Source organism: Garra rufa, chromosome 3 (genome assembly GCF_049309525.1).
Source record: "Garra rufa chromosome 3, GarRuf1.0, whole genome shotgun sequence".
NCBI lineage: Eukaryota > Metazoa > Chordata > Actinopteri > Cypriniformes > Cyprinidae > Garra > Garra rufa.
The window spans coordinates 46,749,523-46,773,031 of record NC_133363.1 but is presented as its reverse complement, the minus strand read 5'-3'; the positions used below and the strand labels follow the sequence as shown (position 1 = coordinate 46,773,031).

At 36.9% G+C, this 23,509-nt stretch overlaps 1 protein-coding gene across 4 annotated transcripts; it reads right to left on the bottom strand.

Moving 5' to 3' along the window:
- Window positions 1-887: 887 nt before the first annotated feature.
- On the bottom strand, window positions 888-15,070 carry LOC141331263 (CD99 antigen-like protein 2). Of its 4 annotated transcripts, XM_073836257.1 has the most exons (12): window positions 14,781-15,069; window positions 11,831-11,881; window positions 11,646-11,693; window positions 11,401-11,469; window positions 10,906-11,013; window positions 9,833-9,913; window positions 8,564-8,626; window positions 6,941-7,012; window positions 6,764-6,832; window positions 6,534-6,653; window positions 6,382-6,447; window positions 888-3,876 (listed from the first exon to the last, which is right to left on the bottom strand). In XM_073836257.1, the coding sequence occupies exons 1-12, from the start codon at window positions 14,839-14,841 to the stop codon at window positions 3,815-3,817; spliced, it is 870 nt and encodes a 289-aa protein (XP_073692358.1). In that variant the 5' UTR covers window positions 14,842-15,069; the 3' UTR covers window positions 888-3,814. The 4 variants fall into 4 exon arrangements, with proteins under 4 accessions (XP_073692358.1, XP_073692360.1, XP_073692359.1 ...); XM_073836259.1 differs by lacking the exon at window positions 10,906-11,013 and having other exon boundaries at window positions 14,781-15,070; XM_073836258.1 differs by lacking the exon at window positions 8,564-8,626 and having other exon boundaries at window positions 14,781-15,067.
- Window positions 15,071-23,509: the final 8,439 nt, after the last annotated feature.

The following is a 23,509-nucleotide window of genomic DNA, read 5'->3' as shown; positions in this document are numbered from 1 at the left end:
TAATTCTGGGTGTTTTGACTTTACAAATGGTCAACAGTTCAGATAATTATAATGCACCTTAAAAAAGTATATATTGTGTATTTGTTTTTTTCTTTTATGAGTGTATTTTTGTATTTGTGCAACCCTGGTTATTCTTTATACATGCACATTTTTTACTTCTGTTCAAATACAGTGCCATGCGAAAGTATTCATACCTCTTTTTTTTTTTTTTTTTACATAGTTTTATGTTGCTACCTTATGTTAAACTGCTTCAAATTACTTTTTATTCCACATCAAAAATCTGAATTGTCACACAATACATTTATTAAAAATAAAAAAACAAGTACATTGCATAAGTATTCATAGCCTTAACTCAGTACTTAACTGAAACATCTTTACAGCCTCAAGTCTTTTTGGGTATGATGCGACAAGCTTTGCACATCTGCATTTGGCAATTATCTGCCATTCTTCAGCTCACCACTAGACCTCTCCACCTCTCAAGCTCTGTCAGGTTGGATAGGGGTAGACACACATTTTAAGGTTTCTCCAGAAATGTTTGAGCCCCACAGGCTTTTTTTTCCCAAATCATACCCATTCAATTGAATTTGCCTCCTGAGCTAAATTTCAACTGTCCCAGATAATGGTATGAATACTTATGCAATGGAATCATTTATGTTTTTTATTTTGAATAAATTTGCAAAGATGTGAAAAACCATTTTTTTTTGCTTTGCCATTATAGTGTATAGAGATTAGATTGATGTGGGGAATAGTAATTTAAAGCAGTTTAACATAAGCCAGAAACATAAAACGTGAAAAAAAAATTAAGGGGTATTAATACTTTTGCAAGGCACTGTAAATTGACTCGTTACACTTGCAACCTGACTTGAAAAAAAATAAATAGGAAGGAATCAAAGACAAGATAAATTGTTTATTATTGGGTTTCTTTATGCTGATCTTTTACCACCAAGTATAACCAGTGAGATACAGAGTAAAATTTGAGTACATTTGAATATTAAAATGTCTGGAAGAGGATTGCCAGTTGCTATCTGTGTAATTAATTGTGTTTTCATCACAGTCTGTTTTTGAGTGAGCAGGCACTGATATAAACTGAGGTTTTTTGCCGAAAGTCAATATTCTGAGGTTCGCATCAAAGCCGAAATTCAATTCATTCAATGACAGATAAACCTGCAGCATTTCAGCCTGATCTGTGGCAGTACCATGATGCAAGAACTAAACTGGCAGTGCAAATCAAGACACTTCAGAAACGTATGTCCCAATAACAAATGTTTCAAGTTAATAAATAAACCCAGTACACAAGAAAAACCTTTAATATCTACAGCTAGAATCCAAAACATGCACATCTGTACAGTTCAGCGCGTACACCCTTTGTTTTGACAAAATTGCAACTATACTGGCCGAACGACACCAGAGAGCCCAGAGATCCTCACAAATGCGAACATCCACCATATGAACTACTAGTACCCAGAAATGTAGATGGTCAATTGAAGAAACTAGGGAGGTTTTAACAGTCACATAAATGCGTCCAAGCAACAAATCTGGAAGCAGTTCAACACAAACAGGCGATGACGCTGTCGAAAATGTTCAAGACACTTGTGAATTTCCACATTTGCCTTAATCGAGACTGTTGTATCTTTCACTCAGCTGTTTCAAATTCATTCCACTGGATCACTAGACTCACACCAAAGTCAAAGAACATGCAAAAAGGCAAAACCATCACATCTTTGGTGTTCTTCATTTCTGACACGACAGTGTAGCACCAAAAAAGCTACATTGTTCTGGTAGCCAAAGCAGTAAAAAGAGTTACATTCAGCTAACATTCTCTGGGTTGGTTTTCACTCCAGATACTGTACAAAAGCCTTGGTAGGACGCGCTTTTAAAGGAAGTACCAGGCAACATTCTGCGCCGATATGTCTTTGACATCATTGCCATTCGCAAGACTTGTAAATATGTTATAGTTATCTCGGGCGTGTGAGTTAACAATATTTGAGATGTGTTCAAACTGCAATAGAGTGTTAAGGTGAGGTCACATTTACTGTTTGGCTTGTTTGAATTTTCAGTCAGCATTTTTGCCCGCGAAATTTCAGAGAACGTGACCACACCTTTAAACTGGAACAACGTACATAACCTAGTACGTCTAGTTTGTAGACATTCACGTGAGGCAGCCCTTCTAACGGTCGTGACTGTTAGTGCTGTGTTAGCAAGCTAGCGTGTCTTCCCTAATGTTAGCGTGGTAAGGCATTGGGGAAGGAAAGCACCATTGGCGAGGGCTTGGGTTGGGGGTTACAAAGGTGCACCTGAATTCACAGTGAAAAACAACAGCTACAGGAAAATCTGGAGCATCTCAAGTGAGGGAGAGGATGGTAAGGATTAAGCCGCTTTTTAATCCGGTTTTGCTAGTTCTACTTGCACATCTAGATGGTGAGCTTCCAAATCAGAAGCATCTGGTCAAGTTCTGTGGCACAAACGCCGAATGAAAAGGGGAAATTAGCAAAACGGGAAAGCAGCTAGGGACTCATTAAGGTGTAACAGGTTTCTAAAAAGTCTCGAAGCTAAAGCTCAAACATGCTACAAACGATACAAACACTAAGCTAGGGCGGAAAACTACTCCCCGTAATCCAAAAAAGAGTGGGGGGCACAAACATTTATGTACATTTACTGCTACAAGTGTAAATAGAGATACACTGATACAACGGTTTGAGTACAAACTTGGAAACGGTATGCGATATACAAGCACATTAATCCCTTAAAACCCCACAAAAGGCAATGGATCAGAATTAGCGATACGAGAGCTACTACACTGCTTAAGTATTGCGCTAACATGAAAACACAAAACGCCAACTTCCACCCACGAGTTACTTCACGCTAATGTATCTACTGATTCTGATCCCGCCGAGTCAAACTATTCCTCAAAAGAAGGAATCGCAACCACTGACATCCAAACTAACACGCACAAAAGCAGTCAACACGGCTTCTTCATCAACACACGTCACATCTTCACAGTTATACCCATTTTAGTCATCGTTTCACTTTTTTTTTTTTTTTTAAAGCAAATTAGAAGAAAGCAGCTGTTGGTTAGTTTTTGACTTCAGTTGTTCGTCTTTTTTTTTTTTTTTACCTCAAAAGTCACTCTAGTAAAAAGTTTGCTAAGACACAAAAACCTGCATATATGTGGAACAATCTTTTCACACTGCTCTGTGAAAGCAAGGCAAATATATACAGATCATGTTCAAACAAAATAACCTTCACAAATCCTTCATCTTTTTTTTTTCAATTGCAGATTTCACAGCAGCTGATCTGTTAAGCCCGTCTTGCTGTGAAATCTTAAGGAAAACAGTCTTGACCTTTTAAAAGCGTATTTCTATGATTATCCAATCAGCTGTTTTTGTAAACCTTGGATTAATCACACTTATCAGTGTTCATTAATATGCATTTGTGCACAATAGGAATGATGAGCTAAATTGACAAACAAAAAAATCTGTAGCGCAGTATGTGTGGGACTCTTTGTATGTGCCTCAGTAAAAAGCCCCAAGTGTGATTTCTTGGGACACAGAAGATTATGCTAAATTTCATTGTTAGGTGTTTTCCATTTCATAGCAATATTATTGCAAACAGGCTTACTACATTGTTGCATGTGAACAGTTAAAATAGAATTTAAAAAAATGATTACACTATGTTTAAGGTTGATTTAAACAGTCACGTTGGTACTTCAAAAAGGGCCTTCTGGTGCAAATGTGCTAGGAAATACAGTGGCATTCAAATTGGAGAACAACGATTTAGTACTGCGCCCTCTTCAGTTTGGGTGTTGCATTTCAGTTTACACCACATTTTCCTCTGTGGGCGGCTCAGCGTTGGGAGGCTGGAGAAGAGTTTGTTGAACTGCAGTAGGAAGGAAAATAACATAATTATCAATCATTCTATTAAGTGTATAAATACAAATATAAACAGATCACAACTTCAGGACTAAATTAAGTTAAAAGACCAAGGGCCAGATTTACTAAACAGGCCAAATTAGCGTTAGAGCGCAATTCCATAAAAGCACTGATGGGAGGGGAAAATTCTGCATGTGATTTAGGGTGTGTTCACACTTGTAGTTCGGTTAATTTGGTCTGGAGCAAAAAGGAAAATGATACATTTGGTCCTGGTCTGCTTCCCTTTCACACTGGCATTTTTGGTCTGGTTGAATGACATATCTTTCGTGACGGAATTCACTGAACAACCCAAACAAAAGGTGTGTTAGACCCTGTTTACACTAGTGTGTTTTCTTTTTTAAACGGCGTTTTAAAAAGAAAACGATCCTCGTCTACACTAGCAGTTTCTCTGTTTCAGAACCGATCTCCATCTACACAACCAAAAACGCATGTCATATGACCATTCATGCAGGTACAACCATAGATATGTATAGGTAGATGCCCTATTGTTTAGATGGAGGGCGTGCTTGGAGCGGTTGAAAGGGGCATCTACTTATACAGTCGTGGCCAAAAGTTTTGAGAATGACACAAATATTAGTTTTCACAAAGTTTGCTGCTAAACTGCTTTTAGATCTTTGTTTCAGTTGTTTCTGTGATGTACTGAAATATAATTACAAGCACTTCATACGTTTCAAAGGCTTTTATCGACAATTACATGACATTTATGCAAAGAGTCAGTATTTGCAGTGTTGGCTCTTCTTTTTCAGGACCTCGGCAATTCGACTGGGCATGCTCTCAATCAACTTCTGGGCCAAATCCTGACTGATAGCAACCCATTCTTTCATAATCACTTCTTGGAGTTTGTCAGAATTAGTGGGTTTTTGTTTGTCCACCCGCCTCTTGAGGATTGTCCACAAGTTCTCAATGGGATTAAGATCTGGGGAGTTTCCAGGCCATGGACCCAAAATTTCAACGTTTTGGTCCCCGAGCCACTCAGTTATCACTTTTGCCTTATGGCACGGTGCTCCATCGTGCTGGAAAATGCATTGATCTTCACCAAACTGTTGTTGGATTGTTGGAATTTCCAATATTTATGTAATTCTCAAAACTTTTGGCCACGACTGTACATATCTATGGGTACAGCAACAAGCATGATGTTATTGTTTACATGGTCATCAAGGATACGCAAAGAGAATGTGGGCAGCCACGCCATTGTTTTCAAAAGTCTCCGTTTTGGTCTGTTTACACTGAAACGCGAACTAAAATGGGGTCTACAACGTTTTCAAAAGTTTAGAAGTATTTGGTCCTTGTTGCGCTCATATTTCATTCAAACCGCAACAGAGTTTGTTTGTTTGGTGCGCACCAGGTTCAGGTGGCAGCGTTCACATTTACTCAAATGAACCACATTTCCAGAGCAGTTGCACCAGAGTTCGTTTTAATTAAACCAAACATGACAAGTGTGAACACACCCTTACTGACAATCCGCACATTGAAGAAAACAGACGCAGCCAGATAATTTTAATAATGACCAGTTCAATTTACTAAGAGCAGCACAAGTTACTGCCTGCTTTAAGACATGCTTTTTTGGGTGTAAATAATAATTTGACGAGCGCAAATGTTAGTAAATCCCATTGATTCATTTTAATACTCTCCTCCCATCAATTTTTTAAATTCTACAAATGCAAATTCAATAAGGTCAGGCACAAAAATTAAGTGTCCATGCCTTTTCAGTGCTAATTCTTCACTGCACATCTTTAGTAAATCCTGACGGTACTATTTTAACACCAGAAGACAGTTTGCGCTAGCACAAGCAGTAAGTAAATCTGGTCCAAAATTAGGACTAAATTGACTGGAGCGTTTTTCTATTAACAACACATAAATTGTATGTGATAAATGTGCTAACGAATAGGGTAATTAAACAATAGCATCCATAACCAAAAACTTTTTTGTGTCATACTACATCCACGCTGCTAAGTGGCAATCTAAAGTCCAAAGTATACTTCATTTTTGCGCACATGCGAAGGTCAGTGTACACTGCATGACGCAAATTTCGTCATTAGTATAATATGTGTATACAGTATGCACACCACCAAATTTTTGTAACCGCACATACTTTTACTTTAAAAAGCTACCCATTCGACTGTATGTATACGCTAGCGTATGTGTTCAAAAACAAAGTATACTTTGGGCTTTAGATCACAATTGTTTGACAGAACAGGTGAACAGAATGAATAAATAACAACATAAATGAATATAAACGGAAATAAAAAATTAAATTCACCACTGGCAAGATGGGGGAAGTATGAACTTTTGGCAAATAATTGTGATATTGTGGAAGTAACATGGAAAAATAACGTACATCGTTCATTACTTATACTTAAGCTGTTTAAAAATCTGCAAATTTACCTTTTAAATTTGGCCAAAAAAAGTTAAGACATTTGCCTCACAAATGCAACATAAATGGGGTCAATACCTTGTGGCTCCTGTGCAACTACAGCGTCTGGGGCATCTGCTTTCACCATATCTGCATTTAGACTCTCTGTGGAGAGATGAACCACATGATAATGAGCAAATGAAATAATACAAGCCATGTGGTACAATTGAGAAGAAAATGTTTATCTTTACGCTGTATGCTGAAGCAAAACTTCTTCTTCTGGTAGGAGATGTAGCTGCTCACTGCACCAACCAGAGCCATAGCAACAGCGCTCACAATACCAGCGATGGTTCCAGTCTCAGCCATGGTGTCTATGAATGAACACATTGGCCACTATTAAAAGATTGATCTAGATCAAATTAGCATACGCTTTACAATGTGTTGTTCTAATAGCCCTAAATACTATTTAACACAATCTTACCGTAGTTATTTTCATCAGCAGGATCCAAATCACCACCACTGCTTCCGGCACTACTTCCACCTTTTCCACCTGTGGAACGATTAACATTTCAAATGACACTCCTACAGTAGGCCAATAATTGTTTTATTTGACATGCCCTACAATGTGAGAATCGGTCAGGCAGTTTAAGTTTTTCACCTTTGCCTTTGTCAGGTTTGTAGGAGTTATCATTGCCCACATCTGAAAGGTCGTCGTCTGAGAATTGACTACCTGCGAAGTTAGAAAATCAGTCAGGACCCAAAGTGATCTAATAAAGGTGAAGCGTTTGTGACCCCAAAAGAGGAAAAGCCCAGCACTCCCAACACTGCAGGAAACTGAAAGCTGAGCTGCCGACTAGGGCTGGGCCAAAAAAATCATTTAATTTAATATTGTTTCTTGAGACGAATCAAAGTTTTTCTGTGTTTATTTCCACAAAACGTTTAATATACTATACTACTGGTTGTACTTAATGTGAGTCCTATTATTACCAGTATTCTCCTCTAGATGGCGCTCCCTTGTTTACCTTGCACGAAGATACAACGCATTCTTCTGACAAGCTCTTGACTTGCAGTTCAACTCGCCCACTTTACTACAAGTTATAGCACGAAATTAACAAATTGTCATTAAAAGGTACGTTGTAAGACAGTACAACTTACTGAAATGTATCACGTCTCATGCAATCACTCAAAAAATCCATTTAATGTCCATGGCTCATTATTTAGAAAGAAATAGCTCTAAATAGGAGTGTTTTGATAAATATATGCACTATATTAATATTTATCATATTTTATTTAACCCACATTGATATTGCAATTATGCAATAGATATTTGAATAAATGGATATTTAAACAAAACCCACCATTTTAATAATGATTGTATATCGACAACCAAATTAGAAAGCAGAGACAATATTGTGTTAATATTTTAAATATGTAATACACATATGTGACCCTGGACCACAAAACCAGTCTTAAGTCGCTGGGGTATGTTTGTAGCAATAGCCAAAAATACATTGTATGGGTCAAAATGATTGATTTTTCTTTTATGCCAAAAATCATTAGCAAATTAAGTAAAAATCATGTTCCATGAAATTTTTTTTGTAAAATTCCTACTATAAATATATCAAAATGTAATTTGATTAGTAATATGCATTAAGAACTTAATTTGGAGAACTTTAAAGGTGATTTTCTCAATATTTAGGCTTTTTTTGGACCCTCTGTTTCCAGATTTTCAACTAGATGTATCTCGGCCAAATTTTGTCCTATCTTAAACCATATATCAATAGAAAGTGTATTTATTGAGCTTTCATATGATGTATATATCTCAGTTTTGTAAAATTTAACCTTATGACTGGTTTTGTGGTCCAGGGTCACATATATGAAATAGACATAAAATATTTCAAAATTAACATTAAATTAAATCGAGATCAGAATTGAATGTTATCAAGTCGAGAAAATGAATCAATCAATCAGAATCGAATCATTAAATCTGTATCAATACCCAGCCCTACTGCTCTAGAGGAAGCAATGAAATTAGAAATCTGGTTGATTTAAACCAAAATGCATGCAAAGTCAAGATGCAAGCGATCAGGAGCCATGGTGATCACTAGGTTAATGCATCAGTTCTAAAAAGCCTTGACCTGAAATCAGACAGCAATTGGAGTTTAATAATGTGAGATCAGCTTCGATTTGTGGGTACAAAGGGGGGTTTTTCCAGCCAAGAAGATTAAGAGAGGAAGAGGGTGGCAGAATGGGTTTCCCAAGCTATTACTCTATTTCTTACCACTAGTTCCACCTCTGCTATTGGGTTTGCCGTCATCACGGCCCCCTCCTCCGAGGTCTTTATCTGGCAGGGATAGGAGATGCCATCAAGCCTGGCTAGCTTGGGTTAATCCACACTGACTAGCAACATAGTAGCCTAAGTTTTCCAGTGATAGACTGTAAGAGTGATATTATTGACTTTATTGTGTGATTTCCTTTGGCTATGCCTTTGATGACCGTCAAGATTACACAGTTTTTTTAAAGAAAATGTACAAAATGAATAATGGTGGACAAAATGTGATGTTTCAATAGCAAACAGATGGCCCTTCGTCTTAATTTTCTGCACTGTTTTTGCGCTTTCACATCTCTTTTTGGAGAGACAGTGTCATGAGTGGAAAGCTTTTATTTCAGCTCACCATTTCCTTTTCTCTTAAGATTGTAGAACAAAGTCTGCTTTGATAAAGCAATTTATTTTGGCGTAAGCCAAATGAGTTATTTTATATTGCAACAAGTTTAGCGGGATACTTCTATCCAGAGGTTTTAGATTCTGCTCTGCGGCAGATTTATGTTGAAACCCTAAAGCCAGCATTATTTCTATGAAATTACATTATTACTGAAAAAGGATTAGTTCACTTCCAGAATAAAAATTCATCTAAGATGTTCTTTTTGATGAAAACATTCCAGGATTTTTTCTCTGTATAGTGATCTTCAATGGGACCTAATGGGTTGAGGGCCCAAATTGCAGATTCAGTGCGGCTTCAAAGGGCTCTACACAATCCCAGCCAAGGAATAAGGGTCTTATCTAGCAAAACGATAGAACATTTTCTGAAAAAATAAAAATGTATATACTTTTTAACCAGAAATGCACATTTTGCACCAGCCCAATCTCACACATTACATAGTCATGTTGGAAAGGTCATAGGCGGAAGTGCTGACTGAATGAGAATGTTTTTTTTTTTTTTTTTAGAAAATGATCAATCGTTGTGATAAGATCCCTTTTCCTCAGTTGGGATTGGGTAAAGACCTTTGAAGCTGCATTAAAACTGCAATTTGGACCTTTAACCCATTTAGTCCCATTGAAGTCTACTATGTAGAAAAATCTTGGAATGTTTTCCTCAAAAACCTTCATTTCATTTTTTGACTTCAGAAAGAAAGGCGTGAACATCTTCCTTATCAGGAATTGTTTATTCTGGAAGTGAACTAATCCTTTAAAGTTGTCTGACTGAACTGCTAAATTGCAAAAAATAAAATATGGAGAAAAGTAAAAGAAGGTAAACAGAAAAATACATACCGCCTTTGCCAGAGTCTTTGCCCTTCCCTTTGATGTCATTGTCGGGGTTCAGGGCATCTGAAAGATCGAAGTCCCCAGGACCTATCAGCCAAAAGAATTACTCATTACATAACAAATGAAATATACACAGTACCAACTGTTATTTTAACATGGCTAAGTGACTATGAAAAACAGATGGTTTGTGTGTAAATGCTTCACATTTACGGCTGTTTACACTAGTGCGTTTTCGTTTTTAAAACAGCATTTAAAAATGAAAACTATCCTTGTCTACACTGGTGTTTTCACTGCATTTCAGAAACGATCACAACTGAAAATGCATGTAACATGACCATTCATGCACACTGGGCATGCACTGTTTACGAGGTTTTCAGAGATAAGCAGAGCAAATGCGAGCAACCACGTCATCATTTTCAAAAGTCTCCATTTTGGTCCATTTACACTAAAAGGCATCCCCAGAGTTTTCAAACTATAGGTCTGCTACGTTTTCGAAAGTCTCAGTTTTCGAGGGTCAAAAACACCAGAGTAGTGTAAACGACAAGTGGAACTGTAGCAAAAGTTGTTTTAAAATGAAAATGTACTAGTAAACTTAGCCTTACGCAGTGAAGATAGACACACAATCTCACAAGACAAGATGACAATACTAACAAATGTAAAAAATATGATCATAATGTGCTGTGGTATTGGGGTGTGAGACACGCTGGATAAGTTTACAGAAGGACTTGAGTTGACATTCACCAGAAAATGTGCTTGTAGCAATTACTTATTTTAGCTCCTGTAATTTTATAATAATTTGCATCACATGAGTACTAGCTAAAGCATTATTACAGTGACTTCTGTTTCGTCTGAATATGGAAGAACATTCAGATCATTATAGAAAATGATGCTAAACAATCCATGATCGCATAAATTACTAGGCTCAATCAAAAGTCAATACTGTTAAACTATAAATCTAATAATTTTGGCCTTTCATCCCACTTTTAAACTTGCTTTGAATACACATATCTACATGCAAACAGACACGGACACAAACACGATGGACGGATCTACAGGGAAACTGACGACACTGTACAAACCAGACTGGGCTTTCCGAGGGGGAACAGAGGTTCGGAGAGGACTAGGGGGTGTTCGGGGCAACAGGCCTGGCCGAATGGTGGCGTCAAAATAATCAGTGTATGTCTCCTCTGTTAGTGAAGGTTAGTTAATATGTTAGTATTGTAAAGCAGTTCACATACAGAGGGTGCTGGGTATTCAAACCTATGATGAAGACTGATTAGTAAGCACCAAAATACAGGAATTTCTTTATGGTATACATTCTTTAATGTTCAAAATAGGCTACTCCCCAATCTAAACTGCACCACACACATAGATACAAATATATGAGCTGTAAGAGCTTTCTGTCAGAGTAAATGTCCTGCTGACTCATCATAACACAAGACACAAAACCTGTGTGTTTTAGCACTCGAAAATGTTAATAGCTCCAGTGGTTATAGAAGAAAATTAGTATGGAGATTTGCTTCATGTTCATCTCAAGCAGAACAAGCATCTGGGATATATTAAGTGCCTCTCACCTGTTTGTTTGGGCTTGGGCTTTGCTGGTTCCTTGACTGTGGGCTTAACAGGTTTAAGACTGGGTTTCTCTGTTGAACAAATTAACATAATTTTATTTTAAATAAGGTATTCAATTCTTTTCATTGTCAGTAAGTCACATAAGCTAATAAATGACTGCATCATTTAATTTTAGAAAGCTCATTTAACAGCATTTGCTCTGCTTATTACAGTGATATTAATTACAACAAACAATGAATACTCTCACCTGCTCCTCCTGCACCACCCGCTGGGTCCACTTTAGGTGGTGGGGCAGCTGGAGAATTAAAAAAAGAAAGGTCATTTAAAATACAAAATGAAAGCCATCTGACACTACACCTAAATATTTTTGGTGTAAATAAAAGTAAAAAGAATTCGGCCAAGAATTTTCATTAACATAATTGTCATACTCACTTGGTTCTTCGTCGTCAAATGCATCTGCCAAGTCCAGATCTTGACTTATTCCTGAAAGACACACAGAAACATTCACAAAATATTTGTGCAATTCAAGCATAGGCATACACTAAATATGTATTTAAATAATGAAAAAGCATGTAATATGTTATGTAAATCATGCCTGAACACAAACTACATATGTGCATAAAAGAAATTATAAAACAGTTAGTTCCAGTCCTTGATTCTGATTGGTCAACAGCTATGTTTTATTCAGTTCTCCGTACTACTCTGTACAACACCGTAAGCAACATAAACAATCAATATAGCGTCAAAACCATTCCATGTATTCTTTATTTTAGCTAAATTAATTGATTATTACTTCGGTAATGAATTATGAGACCCTTGATGCGTTATGTTGCGTCATTCATCTTTAATTTTTAGAGCTCACACACTCTGCTGTCAAAGGAAGTCTTCTCATACAGGAGATACCTTGATGTTTGTGTGGAAGCCCACAGTTTCCAAAGTGCGAAGGAAATATTACTGTATTTATTAGTTTTTTTTAGTTTCAGACATGATGCTGTATGTCCTTCAGTTTACACAGTAATGATGCTTGCAAACAAAATTCTGTTTAAGCTCCAAGTTGTGGCTTGTTACAGACATTTACTGTCACTGTCAAGAACGATTTTTTAGCAAAAGAAAAGCATTTAATTAATTTACTTTTTAAAAAAGTAACATATCAATACATTCATTTTTGGTTTTAATATTTGTATTTTGTGTTAACCGTTTTATAAAAGTAATAAGGTACTCCAGCCGTGCCAATATACATATAAATGCATACTTTTGTTTTTTGCATCATCCAAGTCCTGTAATATTCTTATTTGACTGCAGTACTCGCAGTATGCGGTACCATAATAAAAAATCTCAGATGATTAATGGATGCTAATGCTAAAACTGGATCTGATGCCCAGCTTTACCAAAGACTCTTTATGATACAAATTCCTCAATAGTGCCACTGCATTCCTGGATTTGAACAAAGACAAGAAAATGACAGCTTAGCAATGCATTCTTCAAGCACAAAGGGACAAAGAATCTTTTGTGCTGATGTACTACAAAACAAAGATGTTTTTTTTTTTCAAGATTCTTTCCTAATGTGTCATTTTTGGTAGTACATTTCTAAATGGTTCCTCTGTAGTAAGCCAGACTCAGCTCTCCATGTCTTATGCAATGCGTGTCTACCATATATTTTTAGCACTGGGTCACAGATAAAGTGGTGCAACACTCCACAGGGGTCAGTCTTAAACATCTATATTTCTTTATCTGTCTCTTGTCTATCCCACTGTCTTTTTCTAAATCCCTCTTCCTGCCTTTTTTTTCTTGTTCAGTTATAGGTTGTCTTTGTGCAAATTAAGTTTAGCTAAAAGCTAAAAGCAACAGTTACCCCTCATGCAGTGCTGCCAAAGCCAGCTCAGCACTCGCACACTGTTGTGATCAATATGTCATGTTACAGCAGTTCATCTATCTAATGTTTTTCCCCTTTACAATAGAGACCTACAGGTTTAAATACAGTACATTAGTTAATATATTTTAATGTTGGGTTTTAGTGATTATACAGATTGCAGATTAAAGACGAATATATTGGAATTCAAATGAAAACATTTCAAAACATGAACCTAACACCTAAAACAATAGTAAAACTATATGCCCATCATAAATATCCAATGAGTTTTTAGGTAAGGGAGTGTAAACATGTATCTAATTACATATACCTCAAAGGGGTGTGGCTGAGAGGAAAAGGGGGAGGGGCCGTTTACCTCTGCCAGAACTGCAGACGCTGGCTTTCCTCATTCATTTCAGTAGTGGGTAAGGGGATTTTTATACAATGCAACATGGAGGGCACATCTATGCTTCTGAACAATATTGAAAGTAGTCTTTGTCAGAAAAGGAAGTCACTCTTTTTAAACGCCTACATGACTTTGCTCGTACAAGCATGGAATCCTTTGACATTGTGCTGGTGTGTGCCTCACACCAACAGAGGGGGGACTGTCCCCCCGTCATAAAATGATGGTATCTTCCTATCTTCCGCAGTCTCCAAAAAAATCCAAACTCCTATGCTGTACCTGGGCGCATTGTGGCTTCTTATGCGCATGCGCCCTGACTCCAAGCCTCCCAACGTAGGCTACCTGTACCGTGCTAGGATGGGGAGACTGGAAATTATATTGTTCTGTGAATATATTTATTTTCAGCCAGTACTGAACTGTTTTGTTTAGTTTAGTTTTTTCAAGCCCAGATATAATGATTAAAGCCGTTGGAAAACGTAAATGAGGGCTGCAAAACACCATGAATTGGTCAAATGTTACAAGTTGTGGCACAGCATTAATATTTTAATTTAAAATACACGACGATGTTAATTTATAGAATAAGCTAAACATAATCAAAATACACCTCAGTTATTGACGCTTAAGTGTGAATACGATATGTTGTTCAATAAAGAAACCAAATGTATTCATAATATCTTAAATAGTCCTAAATGCGCAAGTGGAAACATACAAGCGATTAGTGATGCACTTAATATTCAATAGACAAGAACAGTAATATTCCTCTCAGCCTCATTAATATGCTTAACGGGCGTATTTAACCTGTCTCACCCCGCAATAAACCCAACATTTAAAAACTTGATTTAATTTTTCGCTTTTATAGATGAACATCATTTGTTGAGCCTCACAGGATGTCATGCACAGCGCCGTAGCAATGGCTCGACCCAGACAGATGATCCAGACCCAGACAGATGTTAAAACGCAACTCGAACACGGTGATTTATGTGATTCCTGCACCCGGTGTTTTCCATAAAAATGGAGGCGACATAAAAGTCAGAGTCTAAATGCTTTAAATCAATGCTTGCCTACGGTGCCGACAAAAATGATGAAGTAGGCATGGCACCGGGTTCAACAAAGAGGGGCGCAGCGCTTACCTTTCACTACCAGCAGAGAAAAGACCGCTAGAAGCGTCCATGTCGCGAGCTTCTTTCCCATGTTGAAAGTCCGAAATGGCACCGGGATTAAATATTGGCAGTAGATGATGTATATGTGATTATTTGCCCTTGGGGCCTAAGGGTAATTTTAAGAGTCGTAGCTCCTCACTTAGATCAGAAAAGCCTGCGCGACAGTCTGCAGTGAGAATGAGCGAGCATGAGATTCACAGCCTCGTGTGTTAGATCACGTTACAACACCGGCTTTAGGGCGGTTCCTTAAGCTCAGCTCTGCTTTTTGCTTAGAACACGCTGAAATACACTGTTTATACAAATAGGCGAACCTACCGATTATTCTAGCTTTAGCTACAAATAAATAATAGCTATGTAAACATACTAGTGAACTTTGTGACCAGCTGAGTGTAGAATACGCGCGATAAGAACGTGTTTACACTTAGTGAAGGACTGCTCGAGGAGATAAGATGACCTTCTCTCGTGCATTTGGCTATTCACTTAGAATGGCTGAATTAGGATCATTGTGCGTCTCTGAATAATTAAGTGACTTGCACAATTGACTTCAGTTAATAATTTATATGTTTGGTGGGTTAACACATGGATCTCTGGTTTATAGCCAATGTCAATTTACGTGCAGTAATCATTTGCCAATTAAAAAGTTGAATGCATTAAGTTTAATTAAATTAATCACACTTTTGGAAAAATAGAATACTATTAAAGTAGCAGTTGAAGTGTTAGGAGTTAGTAAATAAACAGTATAAAGTCCAAAACCACTTGGACAAATAAAAGCCAGTTCAAGCATGAGGACCTTTAAAACAGGCTGAATTATTAAGTCATTTCTATGGTTTGGCCTATATCTACACTGCCCTCCAAAAGTTTGGAAACAACCCTGGCAAAGTGTGGACGATATCAGCATAGTGTGAATCATCTTTGGGCAATCCTTCAGGAGGCTTAGAGTAATATATCAAGTCAATGTTAATAAAATAAATAGCAGCTGTAATGGCTGCTAATAGTGGATATTTTGATGAATCAAACATTTCAGTTTTGTGAAACTGTTTATGTAATAAAATATGTCTTATCAGTGCAAAACTATCACAAATTAAAAAGGATTCATGCCAATATTGTCCAAAACCCCACTTTTCTAGGGCGTTTCCAAATTTTTGGAGGGCAGTGTATCTATTTTGCTATTATAAGACACTTGATTTGCATAGGCTAGTTATATTTTGGTTTGTTATTGCAACTAAAACACTATGTTGTCATACAGTGTTGTGCATGGGGGATGGGGGACAAGGGGGCTTGACCTCTAAAACACGATCCAGCCCTTGCGGAGGTCTGTGCAGGTCACTTGTTATAGTAGCAGCATGCGTAACTGTCAGTCACTAACTGGCAAATATAATAATTTGCGGGTTTGACTTTTCTTTCTAGGTGCTTTTTTTTATTAAGGAGGGCATAAATGACCAGTGTATTTGCATCTACTCTTGAGTTTTGAAGTTCTTTTTGATTTATGAAACCTAAGATTATAGCTTGATACTTTGATACTGAGAGTAGAAATTGGCATTTCCACTATATCTGTTCTTTACTGTAAGTCGATAAAACATACAGTAAATGTAAATTGAAAGCGCCACAGTGACTCATCCTTTCTGTTCAGTGTAGAATGCTCACAGAAAATATATAAAATGGGTGCATAATCTAGATAAGTGGTGCATATGAGATCATGCATAGTAGGTCCACTTTTTCCATGCTTTCTTGTTTTGTTCTAGTTGCATTTTAGCATTTCCAGTTCCATTGTCTCAAGTCAGTGGGTTTTTGAACAGGCTTTTAGGTAAATGTCTGAAATAAGGTCTGTGGTTAACACAACCTCAATTTACAGTTGAAGTCTAAAGTTTACATACCCCTATGCAGAATCTGCAAATGTTAATTATGTTATTGTTTATTTAGTACTGACCTGAATAAGACATTTCACATAAAAGATGTTTACATATAGTCTACAAGAGAAAATAATAGTTGAATTTATAAAAATGACCCTTTCAAAAGTTTACATACACTTGATTGTTACCAGAATGAAACACGATGCATTACGAGCCGAGTTGCAAAATTTTTAAGGGAGTGAGGATGTGTACATTTAACTTATCTTATTTTGCCTAAATATAATATTTTTTTTCATTTAGTACTGCCCTTTAGAAGCTACAGATACTTACATGTTTCCCAGAAGACAAAATAAGTTACATTTACCCTGATCTTCAAATGTAAAAAGTTTTCACCCCCGGCTCTTAATGCAACGTGTTTCCTTCTGAAGCATCAGTGAGTGTTTGAACCTTCTGTAATAGTTGCATATGAGTCCCTCAGTTGTCCTCAGTGTGAAAAGATGGATCTCAAAATCATACAGTTATTGTTGGAAAGGGTTCAAATACACAAAAATGCTGAAAAACCAAAGAGAGACCTGAAGGATTTGTCTGAAGAACAGCGGGCAGTTTAACTGTTCAGGACAGACAAGTGACTCATCTATCACTAAACAAAAAAACAAACAAAAAAGCTGTGGATCATTCAGGTAACAACACAGTATTAAGAATCAAGTGTATGTAAACTTTTGACTTCAACTGTATTTTCATGTTTTATTCTATAACATAAAATGCATCAGTAATAGCCCTTTGTGATCAAAAAACAAAAAAACATTTACTTCTCCTGCTAACAAGTGGTCAATGAGACTACAGGGGTTGTCGGGGACATTAAATGTCATCACCTGAGCGTCATTAAGAACAATAAAGACGTATCGGAAGCTTAGTAGTGGTGACGCTGAATTCAAACTCTCATTTTGATGTGGTACATTCAGCATAGCATCTCTGTTGTGGCACAACAATTCTTACGAAACAGGAAGCACATGTGCTATAATTTATCTGCAAGTTTTGCATTGCTTGTATTGCCTGGCTATCCACCTTTTTCTTCCCGTAACAGAAGGCCATTTATACATTTTATGGGCCTGGCTTCCGGTCTCATCGGCATCCAGCTATTTTTACCTGTACAAAACAGCTCATTTTGCTGCTTCATATTGTAAATTGGTATGTCTTGCCCTATTATTTTAATGTATTATTTTAATGATGAACACACTGGTTTGTAGTGCAATCAGTTTTACCATTTACCGTTTGATGTTATTCTCGTTATTTTCCTATAGCAGATAATGTTACAGAAGTCTCACCCATAGGCTTACGTCCACGTTGAAGAAAAAGGTGGATACATTGTACTATTTTAGTCTTTCCTACACAAAAGATGACCCTCGTGAAACAATCCTGCCAATTTCTTTTCGCCGTGGCTCCTAAATGGTGGTCTTATGTCATACTGTGAAAACGGCCATTATCGTGGTCTTGCGACCAAAGATAGTCTGCGATAATTTTCTAACAGTGTCATAAATTTAGGATGACTATCTCACAATGCTGCTATGACCTATGTCTACTGACTAGCCAATAAAAATGCAACATGAAAGGGCGTATTGATCAATGTGACATGGTGCTAAAACATAAATGCCATGGAGGCTTAAAAATTCTAAAATGTCTACCGGTATGTGGGATTCCAATTAGTTTCTTCTTCTTTCTTTTTTTTTTTTAGTACACATGAGGATGTTTTATTCATATATATTAACTTGCATCATAGATTACAATTATATATTTGTTGAACCCAAGTTTAGTAGATCTATGTTGCACAGTGAAATTTGTAATGATCTTACAAAACTGCTGTAGTAGCACAGTCTGTAGATGCCATAAGATGACACACATGACATTTGACTTCAATTTGTTTGCTAGACTGTTACTGGACAGTGTAAAACATGGAGAAAATTATATACAAGTGAATAATTTTTTGTCCTGATTGAAATGAAACACAAAATTTTGTTGGTCTTGCTCTTTTCAGGCACCACACTGAAGACATCTATCATAATAATGTAGTATAATATAAAACAAAATGGGACTATTACTGTCTGTTATGTCCTATAAAATATCAAAGCAACGAAAGTACACATGGACCCTGCAGGGTATATCATAACAGGGCAAGCTTCTCCCTTGTGCATCTGCAAATGCTTTGCCCTTGCAGTCTGTTTTATGTTGTGGTAAATAAGATTTTAAGCACCACACTGTAAATGTCTGATGGTGTACAGTTTAAATGCATACAAAATATTAAACCATCCTTATCTATAGCATCTGTCAAGGGCCTTCAGCTAATAGGCCTGCAGTGTCCCAGCATCTGTACAACTGATATAGAACAGTGCTTGAATGTATGAAATAAACATAGATGTGGGAAATATGTGTTAACCCCTCAAAGCACTAACAATGATGAACATATCAGCCTTCACAGATGGAAAAAAGTGCACTTCTATAATGTACCTAAAGTGCTCTATTTTCATGTAGAAGGGTAAGTTACCCAATAAGCCCACCAAAATCTAAGTTGATGTGTTTTTCATAGATATTGACATGGTTTATTCGAAAAAGCAATTGTTGAAATGCAAGATTTATCTCTCATTTGAAAATATATTAATTCGTTGATGTACACTTTAGAATGTAAAATTAAGATATTTTATGAATAAAGTCAAAACTCTGGCATGGGCTTAATTGTACCATTTGAGCCTGCATGTGTTCCAAATAAGCCCACCTAATGATTTATTCACACAAAAAAAATCAATAATATAATAAACATCAATATATTTATTCACTAACACAAGTGTTTTAAAAATTATTTTTACTAATGTTTGCTAGCGCTTATCACCTGTTCACATGCTTGATTCTTTGGCAGTTCTTTCAGTAAGGCTAATGGTTTGACCTTGAGATTAGGTTTGTGTGCAAGCCAATAAAACTCATCTTTCCATTTTAAGAAAACTTATACAAAACGATAAAGTACTATTTGTTTATACACACACAGAAAAAAAATATACTTTTATATCTTATTTGACATCATATCAATGGCTGTAAATGGCAGAAATGTGTTGATTTCTGAAGGGTCCCAATACACCAAATTTTTTGGGTGTCTTTGCATGAGGTATCCTGAGACATTGTCAAATGTGATTGGTATACAATAAGAAATGTCAGGGAATTAACAAATCACTGGATTGAGTAAAATAATGATTAGCATAAAATGATTTTCCCTTTGTTTAATTTGACTACAAAATGTTGTACTTAATATACTTAAGATAATCCTAAGAACATCTTGGTTATCACTTGTAGTATACTTGAACCAATCTTTCATACACTAGTGGGTTCAAGTGTACTACAAGTGGTAACTAAATACATTTTTAATACAGAGATAGTATGTTAAAAGCACATTTCAGTTCATTTTCATGGTGTCCCAAAATAGCATTTGAGTATGCTTAGATGTTCTTAAGAAGTACTAAAGAAGAATTTTTAGTATATTAGGTACAAATTTAGTGCGTGGAAATGGAGCACTTTAGGTACATTGTGGAATTGCACTTGATTTTCACCTGGGTTGATACTGTGTACTAGTTGCAGTACATTTTTCTGTTTATTGCAACTTTTTTCCTTTCATATTTGGGTCATTCTATATAGAATTGGTGCAAACTGCTGTCCCACCACCAAGAAACACATTTAAAAAGCTGTTAAGTATTAAAATCTTAGATGTTTACTAAGATTCTACTATTTACTGAAACCCACATTAATACTTGAAATATTAGTAAGCTTAAAGGTCCCATATTGTACACATTTCTGGAGGTTTATTTTAGTTGTTGATGTCCTTAAGAATATATATTTGCGGTATAAGTGCCAAAATCCATCTCAATATATTTTTACAGCTCCTTTTTTAGGAGCTCTGTCAAAAACAGGTCGATTTTGGTCCATCTAATTAATATTCATGAGCCTCTCTTCTGATTGGCCTGTTATTTTCTGAGTGACGCACAGCCAGGCCAACCACAGGTAACTACGGTCATGTATGCTTTAGCCGAGCCCAGAGCCACAGAGAGAGCCTAGCCTGCTGATACTCAACAAGATATTTCAGAATGATCATTAATGTTTTTTCTTTTTCAAACACCGAATGCAGTAAGCTACATAACTGTTGCTTTAGTAAAGCCCCTTTCACAATGCGTGCTGATTTGGGAAAATTACGGGAACAAGCGCTGTGTGATGCACGTTACCCTGCGACTCTTCACGACAAAAAAATACGTGCAAAGTGGAATGAAGCGGCGATCAGACAGAGCCAGCTCCTCACTATCAGCGCTGAAGCACAGTTTGTTCAGGTTAGTTTCAGTTTAGTGAAACGTACGCGTTGCATTACATCTCACATCCAAACGTCACATGTCTTTATGGGTTGTGTGTAAAGCACGCACAGATTCCGGAAAACAACTGTGAATGAACCCAATTAAACAATTCCGGAACAAATCATGGGAAACATTATCCGTGTATTTACCGCAATCGCTGTGTGAAAGAGGCTGAAGTTGACGTGCCACTGGTCTCTTATATTCACGTTGTTCTGAAGCCTGTGCATTGATGTAGTTTCGACGTCTATCGACTGAACAGGGTTTTTTAGATTATTTTCCGTGTTGTTGTTGCTTAGCAATGTTATGGACGCGATGTTGTCTGGGTTTGACAAAAGGAGGGTGGGACGTGATTGGTGCCAGTGTTGCCAGATCGGGTTGACGATTTCCAGCCCAAAAGCTCACCAAAACCCGCCCACTTCAACAAAAACCAGCCCAAATTTTAACTGCCAAAATAATGAGAATTTTATTGCCATGTCAAGGTTAATAAGGACCATTTTTATCTCTTAAAAAAAAGAATAATAACAAAATAAAATAAAGATAAATCAATTTCACAGGAATATGGATCAAAACAGTCCGAAAATATGCGTAAAATGTCTTCTTTTCAAAGTGGAAATTAACCGATGACTTTAACCCTTGGAAAAACACATGCATCATTTTCAATGTCCACAGTAAAAATATGCTAATTTCTGTGCAAAAAGTGCACAATAAAGTGATGAGAAACAATGTAGCTGGCATTTACGTTCATGCACACACCCACTTTTTCTTATTTCAGTTACAATTATATTTAGAAGTCTTCTATTCATCTCTCACCACATGTAATCCACTTAGACTTTTTATCGTGTAACTTATATTTAGGCCACTTTGCCATCGCAATTACTTCAAATGAATAAACGAATAAGCTGCATATTCAAAATCTTGCCCGTTATAGCGCCAAAACCTCGTCACTCACAAGTCATCACATCTCACTAACGTAAAAGACGTAAATTGATTGACAGGTCTCTGTTAACTAAACCAGTAAGCGTTGCATTAAGCAAAAATGAGTTGATGACTGCACTACACATTATATTACTGTGATACTTTGAGCTCGAAGGTATTAAAATAACAATCACTAATGATAAAAGCGAAGAAAAAAGCAGCTGATTGGGCGGCTTTTATTTTTTTTTAAAACAGCCCAAATTTTGTCTACCCGCCCAATGCGTTATTCTCCGGTCCAAGCCAATCAAAAGAAGCCCAATTTGGCGGAAACCCGCCCAATCTGGCAACACTGGACGCGATGTTGTCTGGGTTTGACAAAAGGAGGGTGGGACGGTGGTTGGTGCTCGGGGTGGTGACTGAAGGCGGTGACTGAGTAGATTGGACGTCACATCTTTGCGGAAGTCACAGTGGCTTGTGAAAATGAACAGCTACTTTAAGCAGGCTGTGTGCAGTTTACTGTGGATTGACTGTTTTGAAACTCATATGGTAGTTACATAGCCCCTAGACCTCAGTTATCATGAAAAAAAGCCAGGAAATTTCGATTTTGACAATATGGGACCTTTAACGTATAATATACATAATTTTTTGGGTACTTTCAACTGGGAGGTGGCTGTCCCAAACCCTAACCCCTAAATTTCAACTTATGCAAAATTTTTCTAGTTTGGTTTTTAAAAGTATCTTTTTATAAAAAGTATATTTTATTTTATAAAAGTTTATATTTTACTTTTACTAAATTATAAAACTATGGGGGTAAATGTGTTCAAAAGTCTGAAAAATCTGTGTATAACTTTAAGGAACGTCACTACCAAACTACCAAACCTTTTTTCTGTACAGTAACTTTCTCAAACTCAACACTGATAAAGCAGATCTTCTACTTGTTGGTTCACCTAAAAATATTGCTTCTTTCTGTACTGACAATGTTAACATTGCTGGGACCATAACCCGACCCTTCGCCAATGTTAAAAACCTTGGTATAATCTTTGACTCCACTCTCTCCTTCCTACCTGACATTTCTTCACTCACTAAAACTGCCTTCTTTCACCTTCGCAATATCACTCGTTTACATCCCTTCTTAAACATCAATGATGCTGAGACACTGGTTCATGCCTTCATTACTTCTCGTCTTGACTACTGTAATTCTCTTTTTTTATGGTCTACCAAACACAACGTTAATGCTTCAATACATCCAGAACTCTGCAGCCAGGGTCCTCACTTCTTCAATGAAATCTTGTCACATTACTCCCATCCTACACAGACTTCACTGGCTATCCTTTCGTTTTCGTATCCAATACAAGATTCTCCTCATCACCTTCAAAGCACGTCATGGTCTTGCTCCCCTATATATTTCTGATCTCATTCACACTTACTCCCCACTTTGCACACTACTCTCCTCAGAAACTGCTCTGCTGTCTGTCCCACGTTACAGGTTAGCATCGCTTGGTGGCCGAGCGTTTCAAAACTCACCTTAAATCATTTCTCTTCCTCTCTTGCTTCT